Source organism: Stigmatopora nigra, chromosome 6, assembly GCF_051989575.1.
Source record: "Stigmatopora nigra isolate UIUO_SnigA chromosome 6, RoL_Snig_1.1, whole genome shotgun sequence".
NCBI lineage: Eukaryota > Metazoa > Chordata > Actinopteri > Syngnathiformes > Syngnathidae > Stigmatopora > Stigmatopora nigra.
This window is the reverse complement of record NC_135513.1, coordinates 2,776,446-2,802,231: the sequence shown is the minus strand read 5'-3', so window position 1 is coordinate 2,802,231 and position 25,786 is coordinate 2,776,446. Positions and strand designations below refer to the sequence as shown.

The 25,786-nt window shown below is 42.7% G+C and overlaps 1 protein-coding gene across 3 annotated transcripts in view; it reads right to left on the bottom strand.

The window, feature by feature from the left end:
- Positions 1-25,786, bottom strand: part of cxcl12b (chemokine (C-X-C motif) ligand 12b (stromal cell-derived factor 1)) — a 50,257-nt gene that overhangs the window by 16,058 nt on the left and 8,413 nt on the right. The window contains exon 1 of one of the 3 annotated variants that reach the window (XM_077719085.1): positions 1,501-2,496. The exons of the other annotated variants lie outside the window; for them this stretch is intronic. Within the exon in view, the coding sequence (XP_077575211.1) occupies positions 1,501-1,567 (67 nt within the window). The 5' untranslated portion in view covers positions 1,568-2,496. Of the gene's footprint in view, positions 1-1,500; positions 2,497-25,786 lie in introns of those variants that run through there. 3 annotated transcript variants of the gene reach the window in all.

Sequence of the window (25,786 nt, the reverse complement as noted above, 5' to 3'; positions counted from 1 at the left end):
TATATATATATATATATATATATATATATATATATATATATATATATATATATATATATATATATATATATATATATATATATATATATATATATATATATATATATATATATATATATATATATATATATATATATATATATATATATATATATATATATATATATATATATATATATATATATATATATATATATATAATCCCCCCAAAAAATCATGTATTAGCGAATATAAACAAATGATTTTATTGATTAATGAATAAATGAATGAATCATCCTAACGAAACTAAGACCATCCTCGTGTGTTTATAACTCAACTAAACCAAATGTGCCAACACATATGGCTAAGACTCAGGTAATATAGGTAATATCAACCTAATGACTAGGCTCCATTGTGATGTAAACTAGGGGATCACTTTGCAGCAAGCACCCTGAAGTACGAAGTGAGGATCCGTTGATTGGTATCACCAGCATGTTGTTGCCCCCTAATTAGAAACTAATTAAAAGAAAGCAAAGAGAAAATCCAAATGCACACATGTCTTCAATATTAAATCTGGGGGTGCTAGCAAGGCAGAAACAACAAGCTTAACATCGTGCAGGCTAGCCAGTTCACCAGCCGGAATTGACACCTGGCAAAGTAGGGATAGTATATTGATTGCAAAGAGTTGCAAGATTGTTTTTTTTCTGTAATCAAAACACATTTTTCAATTTTTTTTTTGCCCAAAAACAAAAAAAAATCTGGAACAATAAAAAAAAATACTTTAAGTACATTATTAAATTAAAACAGAAAATACTAATTCAGAAAATTATGTTAGTTTATTTCAAGCATAACAATTTACCTATACATTACATTCTTATTACCTGTACAAAACATAACAGTGTTAATTAAACATAAATCACGCATGGTTATTTTGGATTTCATTATATATAAATATATATATATATATATATATATATATATATATATATATATATATATATATATATATATATATATATATATATATATATATATATATATATATATATATATATATATATATATATATATATATATATATATATATATATATATATATATATATATATATATATATATATATATATATATATATATATATATATATATATATATATATATATATATATATATATATATATATATATATATATATATATATATATATATATAATTCTAATCTGTCAGCACCGCATCAACAAAAATAGTCTAACCTCGGTGTAACTGTTTTTCCTCAGACTAGATGCAATAATCAATTAATCAATTCTCCACATTTAACGGTTGAATAGTTGTTGAAGCTTCTCAATCAAAATAAATGTTTTTTGGATAACAATATTATTTTCATTATCGATATGTGAATAAAGACGAAAAAATATGTGAATAACCAAACTAACATAATTAGCTGTAATAAAAAGAGAATGTACAGCATAAATAAATAAACACTGTGAAACATTAAACCGAGAAATTATTATTCAGACTGACCAGTACTTGTAGGTCCATGTGTGAATACGGCTATCAGAAGTATCAGTGGCAGCGGTTTGACATCCATGTCTGCTCGTTCAAGCTGCTCCCTCTGCTATAGTCCAGGGCACGACTGAGGCCGCTGGGGGTGCATTGTGTTAAAATCCCACATTATAGAGAGTGAGGAGATTGAGGGAGTCCTGCTTTCTCAGATGGGGGAGGGCAGACAGGGTGTCCCAGCATGGGAGGAGAGGAGGTGAGAGGTAGGCAGAGTGGAGGTAGCGCGAGAGGGAAAGTTCCTCAATTACGTTTGGTGGGAGTTTGTTCTCTGTTTTTACTTTCTCTACATTATAAAGACCACAAAATTCCATATGATCTTAAAATAAATCGATGCCACAGGAGAAAAGAATATATGGTAAAATACTGCCAGCTATAGTTGTCGGATAAGTACTGTTTGAATAAAACAACAAACAAACTAAACAAAAATACGGGAACACTGTAAAAAGTTTACGGTCAAATTTCCATCAAACTGCCATAAAAAGAATTATATTTAGTTTTACAACAAAAGACTTTCATAGCATTAACTGTAGTTAAGTGCATGCAGAGAGAGGTTTGTGGTTTATGTCATATTGTGTTGTTTCTGCTCTCAGGCTGCCCATGGATCTGCGCCCCTCTGGCTCACTCCTGAAGGAAGGAGGACAATGGTGCATAATGACAACAAATTTTCATGTCAGTCTCCACACAGACGGCTAAGGTGATTAGGACGTCGGGATAGTATGAGAAAGCAATTTCCAGGTCTAGTGTCTTACGGGAGAATTATTTCCAGAGTTACTGCGCTGATTGACTTGGGGGCAGATGACTTCTTTATGGACCAGTGCGTGGTCGACACCTTTAAAATAATCAGGTTCTCTTGATCTTGATGGGTGACACCTAGTGGGTAAACTCCAGCCAGAGTGGCTGGGACTATTTTGGCTGAAGGTGCATAACCCTAATATTGACTGCGCTACGTTGCAAGTGGTGACTTGGAGCTTGTTACGCTCATAGGTTGAAGTCTTCCTCTTTACTGCAGATGGGCTCTACACCGGTTAGTTCGCCAAATGTCCCGCTTAATCTTGCCGCGACACCAATGCTCTGCCGGACACTTACAAGCAACGGGGCGCTCCAAGACTTTTGGAGAATCCCGAGTGAAGTTACAATTGAACGAGTAAGTGCGCAGGGAAACGGAGCGCCACAACGAAAAGGTAAAGAAAAGAGGGAAATCTTAAAAAGTTTGATAGACTGAGTCATTTTTTAGGGCAAGCAGGAACTTTCATTCCGGGACACGGTGAAAGCGATGCCTCCCCAAACAAAATAAATTATGTGGGACTTCTTTCTCTCATTGCTGAGAAAAACACGGATTTACATTACCACCTGTCCACTAATAAAGTGTTTAGTGGCACGTCGGGCAAAATACAAAACGACCTGATCACTGCTATTGTTGAAGTGATGGAGGAAGAGATGAGAAGCAAAATTTAAAAAGCACAGTTTGTCTCTGTAATGGTGGACGAGACAACAGACGCGAATAATGCAGCACAGCTCGCACTGGTTCTGCGTTACGTCACGGGCAAAGGTGTCAAGGAGCGCTTCGTCAGATTTGAAAATGTTACCAGTTGGAAGCGAGCCGATGATATTGCAGGTCTCGTCATTCATCTGGTGGAAAATGAATGTCTGGGTAAAGTTGTGGCACAGTGTTATGACGGTGCAGCGGTCATGTCTTCTGGATTAAATGGGGTGCAGGCTAAAGTTAAGGAGAGAGCACCGTTAGCTTTATTTTAACACTGCTATGCCCATCGGCTCAATTTAGTACTGACTCAGGGGGCCTCATTGTAATGCATGCCATGGATGATTTTGCAGAAAAATCTTCCACTTGATCTTGACTTCCTTCAGCAAAAAAAATCTGAGTGAGAGCATGGGGCAGCTGTACACATTAGTCTGTTTGGCAGTGACCAACCCTGTGTCCACTGCTTCTGTCGAACGGACATTTTTAGCCCTAAATAGAATCAAAACATATTCTAGAAATACAACAGGACAGACTAGACTTTCAGCATTAGCTTTGATGGCAATTGAAAATAACTTATTGATGGACCTGAAATGCATGTGTAATCTGAACAATAGAGTAATTGAAATCTTCTCGAGGAAAGAAAAGAGAATGGATTTTGTGTATAAATAAAAATAATTTTGTCCAGTAAAATGTGTATGTTTTCTGAAATAATATATGCATTTTAGAGGTTATTATTGATTATTTTTATGTGTCGCAGCTGTAGCTGCAGTAAAGGTTTTATATTCATAAAATACTAAAATAATTGAGGGTTGGATTGATTCACACGTAGCACTACTGAAGGCCCAGGTGTGAAATGCCGGCCCACCACTGATAGATCTTGATAAAGCCGGAATCACACAATTCTAATTCTACACAAGGTTAGGTTCTTCTGCAGACTGAGGCTGAGGTTGAACATATGCAGAATCACACTTCCAAGAAGATCCTTGCCTGAATGGTTCCAAAAAATGTCCAGAACCAGTGTAAAGAAACCAAGCTAATAGGACTATGACTATGCCTCACTCACGTGAAGGGTGGAGTTGCATCTTGATTGCAGTAGCAAGAACAGATACAGACACAGACATTGTAGAGGTAGAAAATACTAGAACCCCACACAGGAAGTCTTCCACAAGGTGGGGACCCTTCTGCACACTGAGACTTAGGTTCAAAATATGGAGAGTCACTCTTCCTAGCTTAACCACACAGTCCCTCAGTAGTCTGGAGCCGTGAAGAGCATTCCTCGATTTCCTGCTCCTGGATCTTCGACATGTCTGAGGGATTTCCACTCTCCTCTTCAAAAACTAGGTACTCTGCCAGGGGCATCAATTGAGGGGCGGGTACTGTTATATTCTATTGGTTTCTGCAGTCAGTGTTTTATTTTATCGCAGCATCTGGTTGAGTTGATGGGGTGGGGCTGTAAAGCAAACCAGGGGTGAATTAGGAGCACCCAGTATTTAAGATCACCATCAGCTGTCGTTCGAGTACCCCCTTGCTTGCTGCTGTATGCGACCATTTTTGCAACATTTTTGACTTACGGTTGTTTATCTCTGAGTACTTTTTGCTGTTTTCAAATCTTGAGTTTTCTTGATGACTCAGTCATGCTACTTTCTTTGTACTTTATTACCTGTATAGATTTTGTCTTATCTTAGTTTAACATCTTCTGGCCGGTTGTTTCTTTTCCTTACTTTTCTCAACTACTTGGCCGGGCTGCCTTTGTACTTTATTATACGCGCGTTTTTTTCCCGTGTCTGAGTTTGTGTTAGACCCGTCCTTCTACTCCGTACCCTTCATAACAGTTTGAATCTACATTTTTACTGTGGCAGCTGAGCATGCTGTCATTCAAGCCTAGCTTCACCTGCTGGTACATCTTTAATGTAATCCAATAAATTGGTAGATTCGGTAAAAATAAATATTGTTATTAACCACTCTGACAAAATTTAAGGAATAAAAAAATAAGTACATGAAATGAGGCTTTAAACATGGCTGTCAGTGCTATTATTCTGAAGGCGTTTCTAAGACCAGAGTACAATTCTGAAAGAGAAGACACTGTGCTTCTGAGTCTACAGCAAAAAGGTACAGTATTTTGTCCTTTTAAAATGATAACTACTCATTAGTCTATGTCTCCACATTTTGCCCCACCCATTTTAAAGTGCAAATTTCCATCTTTATAATAAAATATAAAACAGTAATTAAAATCCCCACCAAACTTTGTTATTAGCATAAATGCTATGTATTGTTTGTGGACCACCGGGTCGCCAAATTTGGAGAAGGGAAGAAAAAAAAACTTTTCACGTTCACCCTTTTGCAGTTACAAACATGTCTTTATCGGATATCAGTTTTATTAGTGGGTCAGAGAAAATTACATCAGCTCATAACTTTTGCAAATGGAGCATACCAACTGTTCCAAATACGAATCAAAAGACAAATCGATAGTTTTAGCACTTATTTTCAAACTAATTCAATGAATTTGTAAGAAAATCAAAACAATCTTAGCATTTTTAAGTTCCGGTGGGGCAAGTGGTTCGCGCATCAGCCACATAGCTCTGGGGTCCTGGGTTCAAGTCCAGGTAAGTCCACCTGTTTGGAGTTTGCATGTTCTCCCCTGTTTGGGATTCCTCCGGGTACTCCAGTTTCCATGACATTTCATAAACATGCATGGTCGGCTTATTGGACACTCTAAATTGCTCCTAGCTATGGGTGTGAGTGTGCATGGTTGTCCGCCTCCTTATGCCCTGCGATTGGCTGGCCACCAATTCAGGATGTCCCCCGTCCCTAGCCTGCAGAGAGATGAGAATTGTTCCATCACCCCCTGTTACCATAATGAGGATAAAACGATTCAGAAAATGAAATGAGATGATGTGGAATATGTAATCTATTTATCTTGTATTCTTTAATTCTTTGAGCAACTGGAATATAATTTTAGTGACACCTACTGGTCAAGGCCTGTCATCACTTTGTATATAGCGCCTCCCCTTGTTGTTCCCGCCTAAGTTTATCTCCGCCTACCTTGAATAATAAGTCTCGCGGTCCGCTTTTCGGATGTGTATTTGGCAAAGCAGAACTACCAGATCGACGTGGGCTTTTGTCTGGGACGGGCTGCGTAGAGATGCCAACGGCGTCTGTTGCTGCCTTATCTGGGAAGGATTATGGAAGGGCAATGGCAGCACCTGCTGCTGCCTCACCCAGGACAGGGTCTTTTGGGGAGACGTCGAGGCGAGAATACGAGGAATTAGGACCCAGTTGCGGGGAATCAGGTGAGGACGAGGGAAGTAGTGCTCATACCAAAAATGTATTAGCTTAAGCAGGATTTTAGAAAATAACAGACTGAGAAGTCAAATAACAAAAACAAACCTGACTAGGGAAACCACAGAGAATCGAGGAACCACGCAGACACATGGCAAGGGAAATAAAGCAGACGATCTAAACAATGACATAATAATCAATGGGGTTTAAATAGACAAAACAGGAACTAATTCGAAATGATGCGCAGCTGCACGAGTGCAACAGCAAGACAGGTGGGACAAACAAAAGTAGGGAAATGAACATCAGAACACAGGGAGAAAGCAATGGAAAAACAATAACAAGCTTTTCCTAAACAGCCCTCCCCCTCCCTCTAGGGGACTGATCCTAGACGCCCCGAAGCTGAATGTCCATGAAAAAGAAAAACACTGGCGGGGAGGGCAGGTTTTTTCTTTAAACCGCGCCGGTACTTGACGAGGAGTGGGAGTGGCCAGTCCGGCGTGTGTAAGCCCCGGCATTTCGTGAGGAGTGGCTGGTCCGGCGTGTGTCCGTGCCGGCATTTGATGAGTGGCCGGTCTGGCGGGTGTACGCGCTGTAACTTGAAGAGGAGTGACCGATCTGGCGGGCGTCTGCGCAGGAACTTGACGAGGAGCGGCCTGTCCGGCAGGCGTCTGCGCAAGAATTTAATGAGGGGTGGGAGTAGCCGATCCGGTGGGCATCGGCGCCGGCATTATAAGTGATGGCCGAGTGTCCTGCCTTTTACAGATACCAGAATGTCAGAAAGATTTTCTAATCTTTTAATCTAAGTCAAATAATCAACAGAGCTCAGAGCCAGCTGCCGTGAAGAGAGACCTTCGAGCTTGTTTCGCCAACAATTAAATTAAGCGTTTATCAAGCATATAATGATTAATATTTCACATATACATATAATGATTAATATTCCACACACATAATGATTGCGCACATATTTAATAGTACCCAAAATAACTCCAACACGGAGGTTCACCTTTATTGTCTTTGTCAGGAGCTAAGCTATTATAAAAGGTCTTGGCTTTGTTTCTAATCGTGTTGATATACAGAGGAATCATCTCATCCTGATAGAGCATTCTCCATATTTAGTGATGATTTTATTCCTGGTGGTTACTGAATGTTCACTTCTTCCTTCCTTCTTAATGTAATGCATGGTAGATTATTTTTGTATGTGTACCCCTTACTTTTTGTAAGGAGCAGCCTGCTGCTGTTTTGCCCACTCTCGTTTGTCCCTCCTGTTTCCTCCTGATTCATAATTACTTCACAATTTGCATATTTAAACACCTGTGAGTTTAGCGTCGTTGTCGGATCGTCTGCGTAAATTTCTGCGTAAATCCTCTTGCTATGCAGCCACACTACCAAGCTCTCAAAGAAGCTTGACCTTGCCAGTCCAAGCTTCCCGTATTCTTGTGCCAAAGCCACGCACAAGACTCCCCGAGCCGGCTGTGGACCGCTAGTCACACCCTTGCCTAAGTCACGCACAATACTCCCCATGCCGGCTGGACCGCCAGTCGTACCTGCGTCGAAGTCACAAACCAGGTTTCCCGTGCCAGCTGGCCCGCCTACTTCCTGCCCGCCAAGTTCCTGCCCGCCAAGTTCCTGCCCGCTAACTTCCTGCCAGCCAAGTTCCGACCTGCTAAGCTCCTGCCCGCCAAGTTCCCGCCCGCCATGTTCCCGCCCGCCAAGTTCCTGCCCGCCAAGTTCCCGCCCGCCAAGTTCATAACCGCCAAGTTTTAACCGCCAAGTTATAACCGCCAAGTTATAACCGCCAAGTTATAACCGCCAAGTTATAACCGGCAAGTTATAACCGCCAAGTTATAACCGGCAAGTTATAACCAGCAAGTTATAACCGGCAAGTTATAACCGGCAAGTTATAACCGGCAAGTTATAACCGGCAAGTTATAACCGGCAAGTTATAACCGGCAAGTTATAACCGGCAAGTTATAACCGGCAAGTTATAACCGCCAAGTTATAACCGCCAAGTTATAACCGCCAAGTTATAACCGGCAAGTTATAACCGGCAAGTTATAACCGGCAAGTTATAACCGGCAAGTTATAACCGGCAAGTTATAACCGGCAAGTTATAACCGACAAGTTATAACCGCCAAGTTATAACCGCCAAGTTATAACCGCCAAGTTATAACCGCCAAGTTATAACCGCCAAGTTATAACCGCCAAGTTATAACCGCCAAGTTATAACCGCCAAGTTATAACCGCCAAGTTATAACCGCCAAGTTATAACCGCCAAGTTATAACCGCCAAGTTATAACCGCCATGTTATAACCGCCTAGTTATAACCGCCAAGTTATAACCGCCAAGTTATAACCACCAAGTTATAACCGCCAAGTTATAACCGCCAAGTTATAACCGCCAAGTTATAACCGGCAAGTTATAACCGGCAAGTTATAACCGGCAAGTTATAACCGCCAAGTTATAACCGCCAAGTTATAACCGCCAAGTTATAACCGCCAAGTTATAACCGCCAAGTTATAACCGCCAAGTTATAACCGCCAAGTTATAACCGCCAAGTTATAACCGCCAAGTTATAACCGCCAAGTTATAACCTCCAAGTTAATGCCCACCAAGTTCCTGCCCGTCAAGTTCCTGCCTGCCAAGTTCCTGCCCAAGTTCCTGCCCGCCAAGTTCCTGCCCGCCCATAAGCGGCGGCGATTCACCAGGCCCCCTGGACTAGGGGGTCGGCGGCGATGACTCTCCGGGCCCCCTGGACAAGGGGGTCGGTGGCGGCAACCGGGTCCTGATCCTTCCAACTTTGTTTTGACGTCTCCCATGGACGTAACACCTTTCTTGTCTTATAATGTGTCCCTCCCCACACACGGGTGAGAAAAGGTCTGGGGATCGCTACTTTACTTTATGTTGTTTACATTTTTTTCCTATTATTTGTCATGTTTTGTTGTAGTCTGGTGGTTGGGTGTGTTTTTCTTGTGTCTTGTCTGCTGACCCCTGTGTGACCCAGGTGATTGATATCGTCATCAACCCAAAGTTTTATTTTGCAGCTATTTTCACATTAAACCTTAAGTTTGTGCAGCACTTTCTATTGTGAAGGATGTTTGCCTTCTGTTCCTGCTTTTGGGTCACACTCCTTTCCCCAACCGAGGCTACACAACATTATTATTGTAAGAAAAGGAACACATATTGTATATTGGAAGGGATTCACTCAATATTTAGCATCCCGAAAGTAGACATGGCGATGAGAAAAGTGAAAACACTTCATACTGCATATAATATGCCCCTGTCATTCTCTGATGAAAAAATAAACCATCCTTTATGCCAGAATGTAATGCCCCTTTTCTCATAACTTCGTGGCCAATAAAACCCTGCAAGCACTTAATAATTGTGACCAATTCATAGACCAAACACGTTTATTGGTCAGTATTCCCTGTGCTGAAGGACTAGTAGCAGGCCCTGTTGTGAGCCATAAACTTAAGGGGGTGTTTACAGTGAATCAAAGAGGGCAGCACTAAAACCAAGAAGACAGTGACTGAGACAGCTATCAGGAGGCAAAATTTAAATGAGCTGCTTTTAATTGGCATCCTCTAATGACAATCGAATGTAATGCTTTATTGCCGTAAACAAGATGGAAAAAACTCCATTAACTACTTTTTTAAATTTAGGACTGATTATGGAGTAAAATAGAGAGCTAGTAATATAAATAAAACACCACTGATAATGGATTAAGTTAAGTGAACTATTGGTATGTTTGGTAAAATGCTAATTCTTTATGTTTTTTTTAATTCTTATTTTGATCTAAGATTGTACACAAAAGCTGATCACAAGCGGTTGTTACAGTGTTTGTACTGGTCACAGAGAGCTTCAAATCACTTCCAAATTGGCTATCGTTTCATTTTTCCTCACAATCTCAGTGTCTGTTGTTTATGCCAATGTCGCTGTTGACCACACACAAAAGGATATACAATGATAAATATACCTTAACGTTTTTGGTAGCTATGGAAATTGTATGCAAACATATTTGTGAGGACAAGAAAAAACAAAATATAATAATAGATAATATTTTACACCTGAGACAAAGTTCACACAATTGGCTACCTTGTTGACGTTGAAAGTCAGTAAAGGCATGAACTTGGACAGTTATAAACTCGTGTGGATTTTTCAATTTCTCCCACTGATTGGCTGACTCCATGAACTATTGCAACGATACCGGATAGGCTTCTGTGCCCATTTAAAAGCTACAAGTGATATCTGATTACATAAAACGTGTTTACGTTTAAACTTAAGAGGTAGTATTTACAACAAAAAAAATCTATTATGTTAGGGCATTATGTCATTACCCACGTTGGTTGAAATATTCAACATTATTAATTAATGTTTGGAGTTAAAATCTTTGTACCTTATGGAATACACTAAAGTTTCATACCATGACATATGTGCTGATGAAGAATTCTGCTCCTTCAGCTAGGATGCGATATGCATCCAAACCATCTTTAATCAGCATGTATTATACAGCACTTAAAAAGTTTACACAGGCGTACACAAACAATATTAATTCCCTTCCATGTAAAACTGAACTAAAAAAAAACACAGACTAATCTTTTTAGGAATCTAACGTAGCAGCAGTTAGATTATGTTCTCTTTGAGGTGATTGCTCTGCACTCTGCAGTTTATTGAGTCGAGTGATAAATTTAGTTTTTATGGTGGCATGGTCCATGAAGGCTTTTCCTCTTCTGTGATCAGATATAGTAGTCCACGATAAACCTCAGGTCTGTACAGAGCCCCCTTAATGTACAATATATACATTAATCAACACTTACTGATTCTCCCAAAGGACACAAATCTCTCTCTCTCTCTCTCTCTCTCTCTCCCTCTCTCTCTCACTCTATTTCTTTATAGTCTTCTGTATATTCTCTCGACCTGCTGCACCTACATCTTTTCCGTCCTTCAATAAGATTACATTAATTACAATGCCTCTGTTTAATGGCAAGAGTTGATGGAGAATTGAGCCTATCCCAGATGACTTCAGGCAAAAGGCAGGAACAGACAACCATTTGCACTCACAATCAGACCGCCACAGATTCCCACACCAAAGACTGGTGAATGACCCAGAGTGGCCCATATACATATCTCATCTCATTTTCTGAACCGCTTTATTCTCATTAGGGTCACGGGGCTGGAGCCTATCCCAGCTGACTCTGGAGCAGTGGTCAGGGTTAGTGAATTGGTGGCCAGCCAATTGTATGATACAAGGAGACAGACAACCATTGACCCTCAACACTCATACATCTCAGAGACTCTTTTTCACATTTTTGTAGGAACCGGAACTATTTTATTGCAGGAACCACGTTCCTCACAACTGATTGATCACAGATTCAGTCACTTTGGAGGTGCTGTTACTCTTACTGGGTACCTGCCCCCAAACACCTCTGGGGAACTGACCGCTCGGTGGTCCGGTGTAACTGTTTTGTCACTGAGCCAGGTGAAGGTGTTACCTGTGTCTCTTTAGCCTCCATATGTTTCAAAGGTGTCTCTTCCGGTGAGTACGGGCTACCACCTACTGCTCCAGGTGTGCCTTTTCTATCCACATATGCATGAACCACCAGTATTTGTTCGTGACGTCCAGCTGCTCATCTGGAAACTGCAACGTCTTTGGTCTGGATGGTTGGTTGTACAGCAGGTGGCCTATGTGGACTGTGCGTCGGCTCATTCCATTCCACAGCATGTCGGTGACTGGTCCGAGTATCTTTTCCACTATTCCTCTTGTCCACCTCTCCTTTCCTCCACGGAAATTCCGGATCAGGACTGAGTCACCCTCAGACAGATTTCTCAGCTTGAAGGGGGTTTTATCATGGTATGTCTTCTGCCTTTGTTGTTTCGCTTCCACGACCCAACCGAGATCTGGCTTCAGTAAGCTGAAACTGGTCCTGATTTGACGTTTTAGGAACAATTCCGCTGGAGCACATTCCATAACACTGTGGTGTACTCCTGTATGCTATCAGGAAGTTAGCTAGCCGGTCCGGCATTGTTATGGTGATATTTTGTTTCCTTTCATCAAGCACTTGTTTCAGCAGTGATGCTTTCACTGTCTGAACTGCTCGCTCTGCAGTTCCATTGGAAGCGGGTTGGTAATCCGATGCCAAAGTTTGTTTTATTCCATTGCTCAGCAGGAAGGTTTTGTACTCCTGTGACGTGAATTGAGGGCCGTTGTCGGAAACAATCTCCTCAGGAAGACTGTAAGACGAAAAGATGTTCTGCAATACCTCAATCACTTTGGCTGCGGTGGTTGTTGCCATGGCGATGGCCTTTTTGTGGCAAAGTCAATATGTATTCATTGCCAAACTCTAATCGGCCACTGCCAGCAGTGTAGAGGTGCTGCTGCTGGTAGCTTCCTCACACTCTGACAGGCCTCACATTGTTGCACATTATATTCTATAACACTGTCCAGCTGTGGCCACCACAAGTAGCTCCTGGCCAAGGCCTTCATTCTGCATCCTCCAGGGTGTCCTTGGTGAAGATCCTGCAGTAGTCGCTCTCGGTGTGCAGGTGGAATGATAACTCGAATTCCCGATAATATGCATCCTTGTTCCACAGACAGTTCATTTTTCCGGGAAAAGTATGGGTTAAGTCGCACGTCCTGGTTATGACTTGGCCATCCAGACCGATTCGACTCCAGTACTTTGCACATGACTGGGTCCTTGAGAGTGATCTTTGCAATCTCCATAGCCTGCACGGGAAGCTCATCCACTACTGTGAAATAGAAGGTGCTGTTTTCCTCCGCTGTGTTATCCTTCCCCTTCCCTGGCAGTATAGGTAAGTCATCTACATTGGCGTTTTCCGGCGACGTTCCGTACTCGATATTGTAATTGTAAGCCATCACTCTCAGCGCCCAACGCTGCATTCGCAGAGCAGCTAAAGTGGGGATTCCCGACTTTGTTCCCAAAATGGCCAGATGTGGCTTGTGGTCAGTTATTAAACTGAACTTGCGGCCATATAAGTATATATGAAATTTGGTCACACCAAAAATTATGGCCAAAGCCTCTTTCTCTATCTGGCTGTATTGTCTTTCTGCCTCCGTCAATGTACGTGGGGAACAGGGCTTGTAGGATTCTGTCACTAGTTGACCAATATCTGTGCTCTATGGGGACATTACTTCCCCATATGGGATCATGTTCCTTGAAAGTAACAAAGCGTTTGGGCCTTTTGTTTGGGGGGCTGGTATTGCTGTTACTATGTACGTGTGATCAGAGACAGAGACAGGAGTACAGATGGCTGCGGCGCTGACAGGCAGTCGCATATACGCCTTCGAGCCACACATCCACCAGACTCCCTCTATTGCCTCAGGTGCATAACTAAGTGGCATAAGTGTGGTGTGGTTACAGTGCTTGGAGTCGACTGATGAGATGGACCTGTCCCCTGTTCCTGTTAAATTTACACACAAGGGGAAACAGTATGAGTCGTCTTCAATATCATTACAATTAGCCAAATGTAATTTGTCTAAGGTGATTTTAAATCCTGTAGCGGACGCTTGATTGAGCACAGAAAGGCGTTTGGCATTAGAAGTGGGGGCAAAGGTTTTGGCTACGGCTTCTAATCCGTCTGTGTGTGTAAATGATGTAGCATACAAAGCTGGCTGTCCAGCTGCATGGGGTAAAAGGGAACAAACATAACAACCCGACACGTTATTCTTGTGTGCAGTCATAATGGCAGATTGCCACCAGGTGTTGGTTGCTAGGGGGTGTGTATGTTTACCCTGATCAAAGGGGTCATCCCAAGCTTGTAACAGATTGATCGGATCTTTTTCTTTTACTTTAATGATGCTAACGGGGACATGTTTATACGCATCAGGGTTGCCTGCAGTATAAGTGGGCTGTGCTTCGGGCTCTAGGATACAGAATTGAAATGGGACCAAAGCGAAATGGAGACACCCTTGTTCCTCAGTTTTTACAGTTATGGTCAAATGGGTATTCTTCTTCTTGAGTTTGGGGAATTCTTCCTGGTATTGTTTTGCAGTGTCAGTGATCTTCCAGTTGACAGTAGAATCGGACATGGCAAAAACTGAATTCCACCTCTCTCGGTACTTCCTCCCGTCCCACTCTGGTTGAATTCCCGCATACCATTGTCGTGTCGGAAATTCGCTTCCGGTCACCGTTGTAGTTGAATCGAAGTATTCCATACTACAGGTAGAGCACCTGCTTCTGAGTCCTTCTAGGGCAGGGGTGGCCAACCCGCGGCTCCCGAGCCGCATGCGGCTCTTTGCCCGGTTTCATGCGGCTCTTACGTCCATATCAAAGTTTGTATTTGTGTTTTATTTTTATTTGCGTGTGCGCTTCGCTTGAGTTCAATACGGTATTTTCGTCCAATGCGCATGTGCTTGGGATGAAAATACCTCAAAGTTTCCCAGTAGGAGAAAGGTCATTTGAGTAAACGTTTTTAACAGAGTGGGAGAGCTCCCGTGAACCAGAAGCGACAATGAACGGCGTCGCGCACACAAAAAGTATCCCAAAGATCGAGCGTCGGCTGAAAAAGCCGCACCCCCTGCGAGGCAGACCAAGGCGAGAGTGCTCAGCCGGGAGCAGCCAATAGGAGAGCGAGGTGTACACCCACGTGGTGGGCGCGCTAGTTAAAAGCCATTCATAATAAATGACAGCTCACGAGGAGCGAACGTTGCGCAAAAATAGGCTCTGATTTTATGACAGAAGTCCCACTAAGTAACATGCATAGAAAAAGAAAAACGCTATTTTAAATTATTATATTTTTGTTTGTGGACTTGGTTGAACTGAGAGTTTGTCTGTGTGAGACAGTGCACACAATGTTCATTGTTGATAATGACTGGCCTGTGGTGTTAGTACTGTAGGAGTCAATTTATGTCATTACTATGCTAGTGTGTGACATTTACAATAAATCTGTGTGATGTGGCTCTTTGCGGTAACACAGTAAAAAATGTGGCTCTTTGTGGTAACACAGTAAAAAAATGTGGCTCTTGGTCTATGACTGGTTGGCCACCCCTGTTCTAGGGGCACCACAAGATCTGCAGTTCCGGGGGCTTGTGGTGAGCAGACGGTGTAGGCGTACTTGAAGGTTTTGGGGTTCAGCCAAGTTGTACACTGCAAATGTGACTCTTCAGGGCCCCAGATTTGTGTTTTTATCTTTGTGGCGCTTGTGGTGATGGTTAGCCACAGGCAAAGTCCAAACAATGTCTGAAAAGGGGTCATCTTCTCCTTTGTTCTTCTTCTTTTTGACACGAATCAGGGGGTATCTCTTGTCTTAGTTAGGTGACCTTTTTGCAGTGACTCTGGTGGATCCACGTGTCCCTCTCAGCGATTTTTAGAGCGGTGGGTGTGGTCAGAACGACGAATGGGCCGTCCCAGCGTGGGCTCGACCATCACCTTCACCAACACCAAGTCACCGACTCCTGTGCGGGGGGAAGAGGGGTACTGGGCAGATCATTTGTTCTTGACACAGTACGTTCTTTAAACAATTCACATAACCATTTAGTGATTTTAGTCAATGGATCTGCCTCTCCTGTTTTGTCTGGCCATGGCTGGTTTTCCCATAAGGGGAGCACACAGGGTCTGCCTGTTACTGCCTCAAAGGGCATTATCCCTTGTGGGTTTGGCGTTATTCTCATGTAAGTTTTTACTAGAGATAAACACTCAGGCCATGTTTTTTTTGGTTTCTTCCATGATCTTTTTGAGTCTTAGTTTAACAGTACCGTTGGTCCGTTCAACTAAGCCTGCGCTCTGTGGATGGTATGCACAATGATTTTTTAGGGTGATCCCTAAATGGATGGCCATATTGTCAACGATGCTATTTACAAAATGGCTACCGTTATCAATCCACAAGACTCGTGGAATGCCATGTTCTGGTATTGTGTTTACAAATGGCTTTGGCTACTGTGAGGGTGTTTGGATGTTTTGAAGGAATAAGTTCAACCCATTTAGTTAGTGATTCTACTAACACTAAACAGTACTTGTGCTGACCACTTCTCTGTAGTTCAATAAAGTCCATATGTAAAACTTCAAATGGGTAGGAGCCCACTGGGCATTTCCCTCTCTGTGGTCTTAAGTTTCCCTGAGCACTGTGACGACAACACACCAGACATGACCTACAAAAAGTTTTAAAATAGGTTTGTAAACCCTGTGGTATTGTCATTGTCTGTTCTACCATCGATATCATCCCTCCTGTTGAGACATGGGACTTCCCATGACTCAATGTGGCTACTGCGTGGAATAGACTGCGAGGGATGACTGGTCGGTCTTCTTTGTGGTAGAGGCCTTCTGGGGTATGTTCGATGTTCATCATTTTCCATAGCACTTTTTTTCTTTTTCTGGAGCATTGTTTTGCATGTCGATCAGTACTTGTTTTGGGATGTGTTGTGTTGTTGTGTTTCTTTGTGGTTGGCAAGCATGATGATCTTTGTTTTGTCTGGAGCTGCTTGTTTGGCGGCCAAATCTGCTTTTGCATTTCCTACAGAAACGGTGTCTTTTGCTGAGGTGTGAGCTTTGCATTTGCATACTGCTATTTTGGAGGGTAGCAGTACAGCGGCTCAGAGGTCAGTGAGCAATTTGGCATGTTGAACTGGTCTTCCTGTTGATGTTTTCATGCCTCGTCGTGCCCACATGGCAGCAAAGATGTGTAATGTCGAGTGGGCGTATTGGCTGTCGGTCCAAATGGTCACTGCATTGTTTTTGAATAATTTACATGCTTCTGTCAATGCAATTAGTTCTGCTGCTTGTGCTGACAGGTTTCCTGTCAATCTTCCGCTTTTCAGGGTCTTTTGTTGTGTGACTACTGCATAGCCTGTGTTGGTGTTGCCTAGTTCATCTTTGCCTGAGGAACCATCTACAAACACTGCTTCTCCTTCTTGTAAGGGTGTTGTTGGGTTTATTCTGTATTACTATTATAAATATAGTTGTATTAAGTCATTTCTTTGTTAAATCATTCTCTTATTATTCTCAAAGTGTTGCAAGGTCACCAATAACCGCCAAGTCATCCTTAACCTGGACTGCCTGTTCCAGGATGTTTTTACAAACAATTCACCCAATCTGGGTCTTCGAGATTCGGTGGTCCCTTTTGTAACGAGGCCAGGGTCATTTGGCCAATAACAAGAATGTTGTTTCTGCCACGTTCATAACACTTGTGACGCACTTCGGGCTTCTTTATGTAATTGTTATATGATTGTTAGGTCAAATGAAGGCGTGATTGTTTTTGTTTTAATTCCTTAAAGCTGTACGCAAAATACTGTTCGGGAGGGATACTTTGGAAGATCGCCTCCCTTAAGGTTACTTATCCGTGATCCAATCTATTTAATTAAATGTCAATAATTGAATAAGTTATAACCGCCAAGTTATAACCGGCAAGTTATAACCAGCAAGTTATAACCGGCAAGTTATAACCGGCAAGTTATAACCGGCAAGTTATAACCGCCAAGTTATAACCGGCAAGTTATAACCGGCAAGTTATAACCGGCAAGTTATAACCGCCAAGTTATAACCGCCAAGTTATAACCGCCAAGTTATAACCGCCAAGTTATAACCGCCAAGTTATAACCGCCAAGTTATAACCGCCAAGTTATAACCGCCAAGTTATAACCGCCAAGTTATAACCGCCAAGTTATAACCGCCAAGTTATAACCGCCAAGTTATAACCGCCAAGTTATAACCGCCAAGTTATAACCGCCAAGTTATAACCGCCAAGTTATAACCTCCAAGTTAATGCCCACCAAGTTCCTGCCCGTCAAGTTCCTGCCTGCCAAGTTCCTGCCCAAGTTCCTGCCCGCCAAGTTCCTGCCCGCCCATAAGCGGCGGCGATTCACCAGGCCCCCTGGACTAGGGGGTCGGCGGCGATGACTCTCCGGGCCCCCTGGACAAGGGGGTCGGTGGCGGCAACCGGGTCCTGATCCTTCCAACTTTGTTTTGACGTCTCCCATGGACGTAACACCTTTCTTGTCTTATAATGTGTCCCTCCCCACACACGGGTGAGAAAAGGTCTGGGGATCGCTACTTTACTTTATGTTGTTTACATTTTTTTCCTATTATTTGTCATGTTTTGTTGTAGTCTGGTGGTTGGGTGTGTTTTTCTTGTGTCTTGTCTGCTGACCCCTGTGTGACCCAGGTGATTGATATCGTCATCAACCCAAAGTTTTATTTTGCAGCTATTTTCACATTAAACCTTAAGTTTGTGCAGCACTTTCTATTGTGAAGGATGTTTGCCTTCTGTTCCTGCTTTTGGGTCACACTCCTTTCCCCAACCGAGGCTACACAACATTATTATTGTAAGAAAAGGAACACATATTGTATATTGGAAGGGATTCACTCAATATTTAGCATCCCGAAAGTAGACATGGCGATGAGAAAAGTGAAAACACTTCATACTGCATATAATATGCCCCTGTCATTCTCTGATGAAAAAATAAACCATCCTTTATGCCAGAATGTAATGCCCCTTTTCTCATAACTTCGTGGCCAATAAAACCCTGCAAGCACTTAATAATTGTGACCAATTCATAGACCAAACACGTTTATTGGTCAGTATTCCCTGTGCTGAAGGACTAGTAGCAGGCCCTGTTGTGAGCCATAAACTTAAGGGGGTGTTTACAGTGAATCAAAGAGGGCAGCACTAAAACCAAGAAGACAGTGACTGAGACAGCTATCAGGAGGCAAAATTTAAATGAGCTGCTTTTAATTGGCATCCTCTAATGACAATCGAATGTAATGCTTTATTGCCGTAAACAAGATGGAAAAAACTCCATTAACTACTTTTTTAAATTTAGGACTGATTATGGAGTAAAATAGAGAGCTAGTAATATAAATAAAACACCACTGATAATGGATTAAGTTAAGTGAACTATTGGTATGTTTGGTAAAATGCTAATTCTTTATGTTTTTTTAATTCTTATTTTGATCTAAGATTGTACACAAAAGCTGATCACAAGCGGTTGTTACAGTGTTTGTACTGGTCACAGAGAGCTTCAAATCACTTCCAAATTGGCTATCGTTTCATTTTTCCTCACAATCTCAGTGTCTGTTGTTTATGCCAATGTCGCTGTTGACCACACACAAAAGGATATACAATGATAAATATACCTTAACGTTTTTGGTAGCTATGGAAATTGTATGCAAACATATTTGTGAGGACAAGAAAAAACAAAATATAATAATAGATAATATTTTACACCTGAGACAAAGTTCACACAATTGGCTACCTTGTTGACGTTGAAAGTCAGTAAAGGCATGAACTTGGACAGTTATAAACTCGTGTGGATTTTTCAATTTCTCCCACTGATTGGCTGACTCCATGAACTATTGCAACGATACCGGATAGGCTTCTGTGCCCATTTAAAAGCTACAAGTGATATCTGATTACATAAAACGTGTTTACGTTTAAACTTAAGAGGTAGTATTTACAACAAAAAAAATCTATTATGTTAGGGCATTATGTCATTACCCACGTTGGTTGAAATATTCAACATTATTAATTAATGTTTGGAGTTAAAATCTTTGTACCTTATGGAATACACTAAAGTTTCATACCATGACATATGTGCTGATGAAGAATTCTGCTCCTTCAGCTAGGATGCGATATGCATCCAAACCATCTTTAATCAGCATGTATTATACAGCACTTAAAAAGTTTACACAGGCGTACACAAACAATATTAATTCCCTTCCATGTAAAACTGAACTAAAAAAAAACACAGACTAATCTTTTTAGGAATCTAACGTAGCAGCAGTTAGATTATGTTCTCTTTGAGGTGATTGCTCTGCACTCTGCAGTTTATTGAGTCGAGTGATAAATTTAGTTTTTATGGTGGCATGGTCCATGAAGGCTTTTCCTCTTCTGTGATCAGATATAGTAGTCCACGATAAACCTCAGGTCTGTACAGAGCCCCCTTAATGTACAATATATACATTAATCAACACTTACTGATTCTCCCAAAGGACACAAATCTCTCTCTCTCTCTCTCTCTCCCTCTCTCTCTCACTCTATTTCTTTATAGTCTTCTGTATATTCTCTCGACCTGCTGCACCTACATCTTTTCCGTCCTTCAATAAGATTACATTAATTACAATGCCTCTGTTTAATGGCAAGAGTTGATGGAGAATTGAGCCTATCCCAGATGACTTCAGGCAAAAGGCAGGAACAGACAACCATTTGCACTCACAATCAGACCGCCACAGATTCCCACACCAAAGACTGGTGAATGACCCAGAGTGGCCCATATACATATCTCATCTCATTTTCTGAACCGCTTTATTCTCATTAGGGTCACGGGGCTGGAGCCTATCCCAGCTGACTCTGGAGCAGTGGTCAGGGTTAGTGAATTGGTGGCCAGCCAATTGTATGATACAAGGAGACAGACAACCATTGACCCTCAACACTCATACATCTCAGAGACTCTTTTTCACATTTTTGTAGGAACCGGAACTATTTTATTGCAGGAACCACGTTCCTCACAACTGATTGATCACAGATTCAGTCACTTTGGAGGTGCTGTTACTCTTACTGGGTACCTGCCCCCAAACACCTCTGGGGAACTGACCGCTCGGTGGTCCGGTGTAACTGTTTTGTCACTGAGCCAGGTGAAGGTGTTACCTGTGTCTCTTTAGCCTCCATATGTTTCAAAGGTGTCTCTTCCGGTGAGTACGGGCTACCACCTACTGCTCCAGGTGTGCCTTTTCTATCCACATATGCATGAACCACCAGTATTTGTTCGTGACGTCCAGCTGCTCATCTGGAAACTGCAACGTCTTTGGTCTGGATGGTTGGTTGTACAGCAGGTGGCCTATGTGGACTGTGCGTCGGCTCATTCCATTCCACAGCATGTCGGTGACTGGTCCGAGTATCTTTTCCACTATTCCTCTTGTCCACCTCTCCTTTCCTCCACGGAAATTCCGGATCAGGACTGAGTCACCCTCAGACAGATTTCTCAGCTTGAAGGGGGTTTTATCATGGTATGTCTTCTGCCTTTGTTGTTTCGCTTCCACGACCCAACCGAGATCTGGCTTCAGTAAGCTGAAACTGGTCCTGATTTGACGTTTTAGGAACAATTCCGCTGGAGCACATTCCATAACACTGTGGTGTACTCCTGTATGCTATCAGGAAGTTAGCTAGCCGGTCCGGCATTGTTATGGTGATATTTTGTTTCCTTTCATCAAGCACTTGTTTCAGCAGTGATGCTTTCACTGTCTGAACTGCTCGCTCTGCAGTTCCATTGGAAGCGGGTTGGTAATCCGATGCCAAAGTTTGTTTTATTCCATTGCTCAGCAGGAAGGTTTTGTACTCCTGTGACGTGAATTGAGGGCCGTTGTCGGAAACAATCTCCTCAGGAAGACTGTAAGACGAAAAGATGTTCTGCAATACCTCAATCACTTTGGCTGCGGTGGTTGTTGCCATGGCGATGGCCTTTTTGTGGCAAAGTCAATATGTATTCATTGCCAAACTCTAATCGGCCACTGCCAGCAGTGTAGAGGTGCTGCTGCTGGTAGCTTCCTCACACTCTGACAGGCCTCACATTGTTGCACATTATATTCTATAACACTGTCCAGCTGTGGCCACCACAAGTAGCTCCTGGCCAAGGCCTTCATTCTGCATCCTCCAGGGTGTCCTTGGTGAAGATCCTGCAGTAGTCGCTCTCGGTGTGCAGGTGGAATGATAACTCGAATTCCCGATAATATGCATCCTTGTTCCACAGACAGTTCATTTTTCCGGGAAAAGTATGGGTTAAGTCGCACGTCCTGGTTATGACTTGGCCATCCAGACCGATTCGACTCCAGTACTTTGCACATGACTGGGTCCTTGAGAGTGATCTTTGCAATCTCCATAGCCTGCACGGGAAGCTCATCCACTACTGTGAAATAGAAGGTGCTGTTTTCCTCCGCTGTGTTATCCTTCCCCTTCCCTGGCAGTATAGGTAAGTCATCTACATTGGCGTTTTCCGGCGACGTTCCGTACTCGATATTGTAATTGTAAGCCATCACTCTCAGCGCCCAACGCTGCATTCGCAGAGCAGCTAAAGTGGGGATTCCCGACTTTGTTCCCAAAATGGCCAGATGTGGCTTGTGGTCAGTTATTAAACTGAACTTGCGGCCATATAAGTATATATGAAATTTGGTCACACCAAAAATTATGGCCAAAGCCTCTTTCTCTATCTGGCTGTATTGTCTTTCTGCCTCCGTCAATGTACGTGGGGAACAGGGCTTGTAGGATTCTGTCACTAGTTGACCAATATCTGTGCTCTATGGGGACATTACTTCCCCATATGGGATCATGTTCCTTGAAAGTAACAAAGCGTTTGGGCCTTTTGTTTGGGGGGCTGGTATTGCTGTTACTATGTACGTGTGATCAGAGACAGAGACAGGAGTACAGATGGCTGCGGCGCTGACAGGCAGTCGCATATACGCCTTCGAGCCACACATCCACCAGACTCCCTCTATTGCCTCAGGTGCATAACTAAGTGGCATAAGTGTGGTGTGGTTACAGTGCTTGGAGTCGACTGATGAGATGGACCTGTCCCCTGTTCCTGTTAAATTTACACACAAGGGGAAACAGTATGAGTCGTCTTCAATATCATTACAATTAGCCAAATGTAATTTGTCTAAGGTGATTTTAAATCCTGTAGCGGACGCTTGATTGAGCACAGAAAGGCGTTTGGCATTAGAAGTGGGGGCAAAGGTTTTGGCTACGGCTTCTAATCCGTCTGTGTGTGTAAATGATGTAGCATACAAAGCTGGCTGTCCAGCTGCATGGGGTAAAAGGGAACAAACATAACAACCCGACACGTTATTCTTGTGTGCAGTCATAATGGCAGATTGCCACCAGGTGTTGGTTGCTAGGGGGTGTGTATGTTTACCCTGATCAAAGGGGTCATCCCAAGCTTGTAACAGATTGATCGGATCTTTTTCTTTTACTTTAATGATGCTAACGGGGACATGTTTATACGCATCAGGGTTGCCTGCAGTATAAGTGGGCTGTGCTTCGGGCTCTAGGATACAGAATTGAAATGGGACCAAAGCGAAATGGAGACACCCTTGTTCCTCAGTTTTTACAGTTATGGTCAAATGGGTATTCTTCTTCTTGAGTTTGGGGAATTCTTCCTGGTATTGTTTTGCAGTGTCAGTGATCTTCCAGTTGACAGTAGAATCGGACATGGCAAAAATTGAATTCCACCTCTCTCGGTACTTCCTCCCGTCCCACTCTGGTTGAATTCCCGCATACCATTGTCGTGTCGGAAATTCGCTTCCGGTCACCGTTGTAGTTGAATCGAAGTATTCCATACTACAGGTAGAGCACCTGCTTCTGAGTCCTTCTAGGGCAGGGGTGGCCAACCCGCGGCTCCCGAGCCGCATGCGGCTCTTTGCCCGGTTTCATGCGGCTCTTACGTCCATATCAAAGTTTGTATTTGTGTTTTATTTTTATTTGCGTGTGCGCTTCGCTTGAGTTCAATACGGTATTTTCGTCCAATGCGCATGTGCTTGGGATGAAAATACCTCAAAGTTTCCCAGTAGGAGAAAGGTCATTTGAGTAAACGTTTTTAACAGAGTGGGAGAGCTCCCGTGAACCAGAAGCGACAATGAACGGCGTCGCGCACACAAAAAGTATCCCAAAGATCGAGCGTCGGCTGAAAAAGCCGCACCCCCTGCGAGGCAGACCAAGGCGAGAGTGCTCAGCCGGGAGCAGCCAATAGGAGAGCGAGGTGTACACCCACGTGGTGGGCGCGCTAGTTAAAAGCCATTCATAATAAATGACAGCTCACGAGGAGCGAACGTTGCGCAAAAATAGGCTCTGATTTTATGACAGAAGTCCCACTAAGTAACATGCATAGAAAAAGAAAAACGCTATTTTAAATTATTATATTTTTGTTTGTGGACTTGGTTGAACTGAGAGTTTGTCTGTGTGAGACAGTGCACACAATGTTCATTGTTGATAATGACTGGCCTGTGGTGTTAGTACTGTAGGAGTCAATTTATGTCATTACTATGCTAGTGTGTGACATTTACAATAAATCTGTGTGATGTGGCTCTTTGCGGTAACACAGTAAAAAATGTGGCTCTTTGTGGTAACACAGTAAAAAAATGTGGCTCTTGGTCTATGACTGGTTGGCCACCCCTGTTCTAGGGGCACCACAAGATCTGCAGTTCCGGGGGCTTGTGGTGAGCAGACGGTGTAGGCGTACTTGAAGGTTTTGGGGTTCAGCCAAGTTGTACACTGCAAATGTGACTCTTCAGGGCCCCAGATTTGTGTTTTTATCTTTGTGGCGCTTGTGGTGATGGTTAGCCACAGGCAAAGTCCAAACAATGTCTGAAAAGGGGTCATCTTCTCCTTTGTTCTTCTTCTTTTTGACACGAATCAGGGGGTATCTCTTGTCTTAGTTAGGTGACCTTTTTGCAGTGACTCTGGTGGATCCACGTGTCCCTCTCAGCGATTTTTAGAGCGGTGGGTGTGGTCAGAACGACGAATGGGCCGTCCCAGCGTGGGCTCGACCATCACCTTCACCAACACCAAGTCACCGACTCCTGTGCGGGGGGAAGAGGGGTACTGGGCAGATCATTTGTTCTTGACACAGTACGTTCTTTAAACAATTCACATAACCATTTAGTGATTTTAGTCAATGGATCTGCCTCTCCTGTTTTGTCTGGCCATGGCTGGTTTTCCCATAAGGGGAGCACACAGGGTCTGCCTGTTACTGCCTCAAAGGGCATTATCCCTTGTGGGTTTGGCGTTATTCTCATGTAAGTTTTTACTAGAGATAAACACTCAGGCCATGTTTTTTTTGGTTTCTTCCATGATCTTTTTGAGTCTTAGTTTAATAGTACCGTTGGTCCGTTCAACTAAGCCTGCGCTCTGTGGATGGTATGCACAATGATTTTTTAGGGTGATCCCTAAATGGATGGCCATATTGTCAACGATGCTATTTACAAAATGGCTACCGTTATCAATCCACAAGACTCGTGGAATGCCATGTTCTGGTATTGTGTTTACAAATGGCTTTGGCTACTGTGAGGGTGTTTGGATGTTTTGAAGGAATAAGTTCAACCCATTTAGTTAGTGATTCTACTAACACTAAACAGTACTTGTGCTGACCACTTCTCTGTAGTTCAATAAAGTCCATATGTAAAACTTCAAATGGGTAGGAGCCCACTGGGCATTTCCCTCTCTGTGGTCTTAAGTTTCCCTGAGCACTGTGACGACAACACACCAGACATGACCTACAAAAAGTTTTAAAATAGGTTTGTAAACCCTGTGGTATTGTCATTGTCTGTTCTACCATCGATATCATCCCTCCTGTTGAGACATGGGACTTCCCATGACTCAATGTGGCTACTGCGTGGAATAGACTGCGAGGGATGACTGGTCGGTCTTCTTTGTGGTAGAGGCCTTCTGGGGTATGTTCGATGTTCATCATTTTCCATAGCACTTTTTTTCTTTTTCTGGAGCATTGTTTTGCATGTCGATCAGTACTTGTTTTGGGATGTGTTGTGTTGTTGTGTT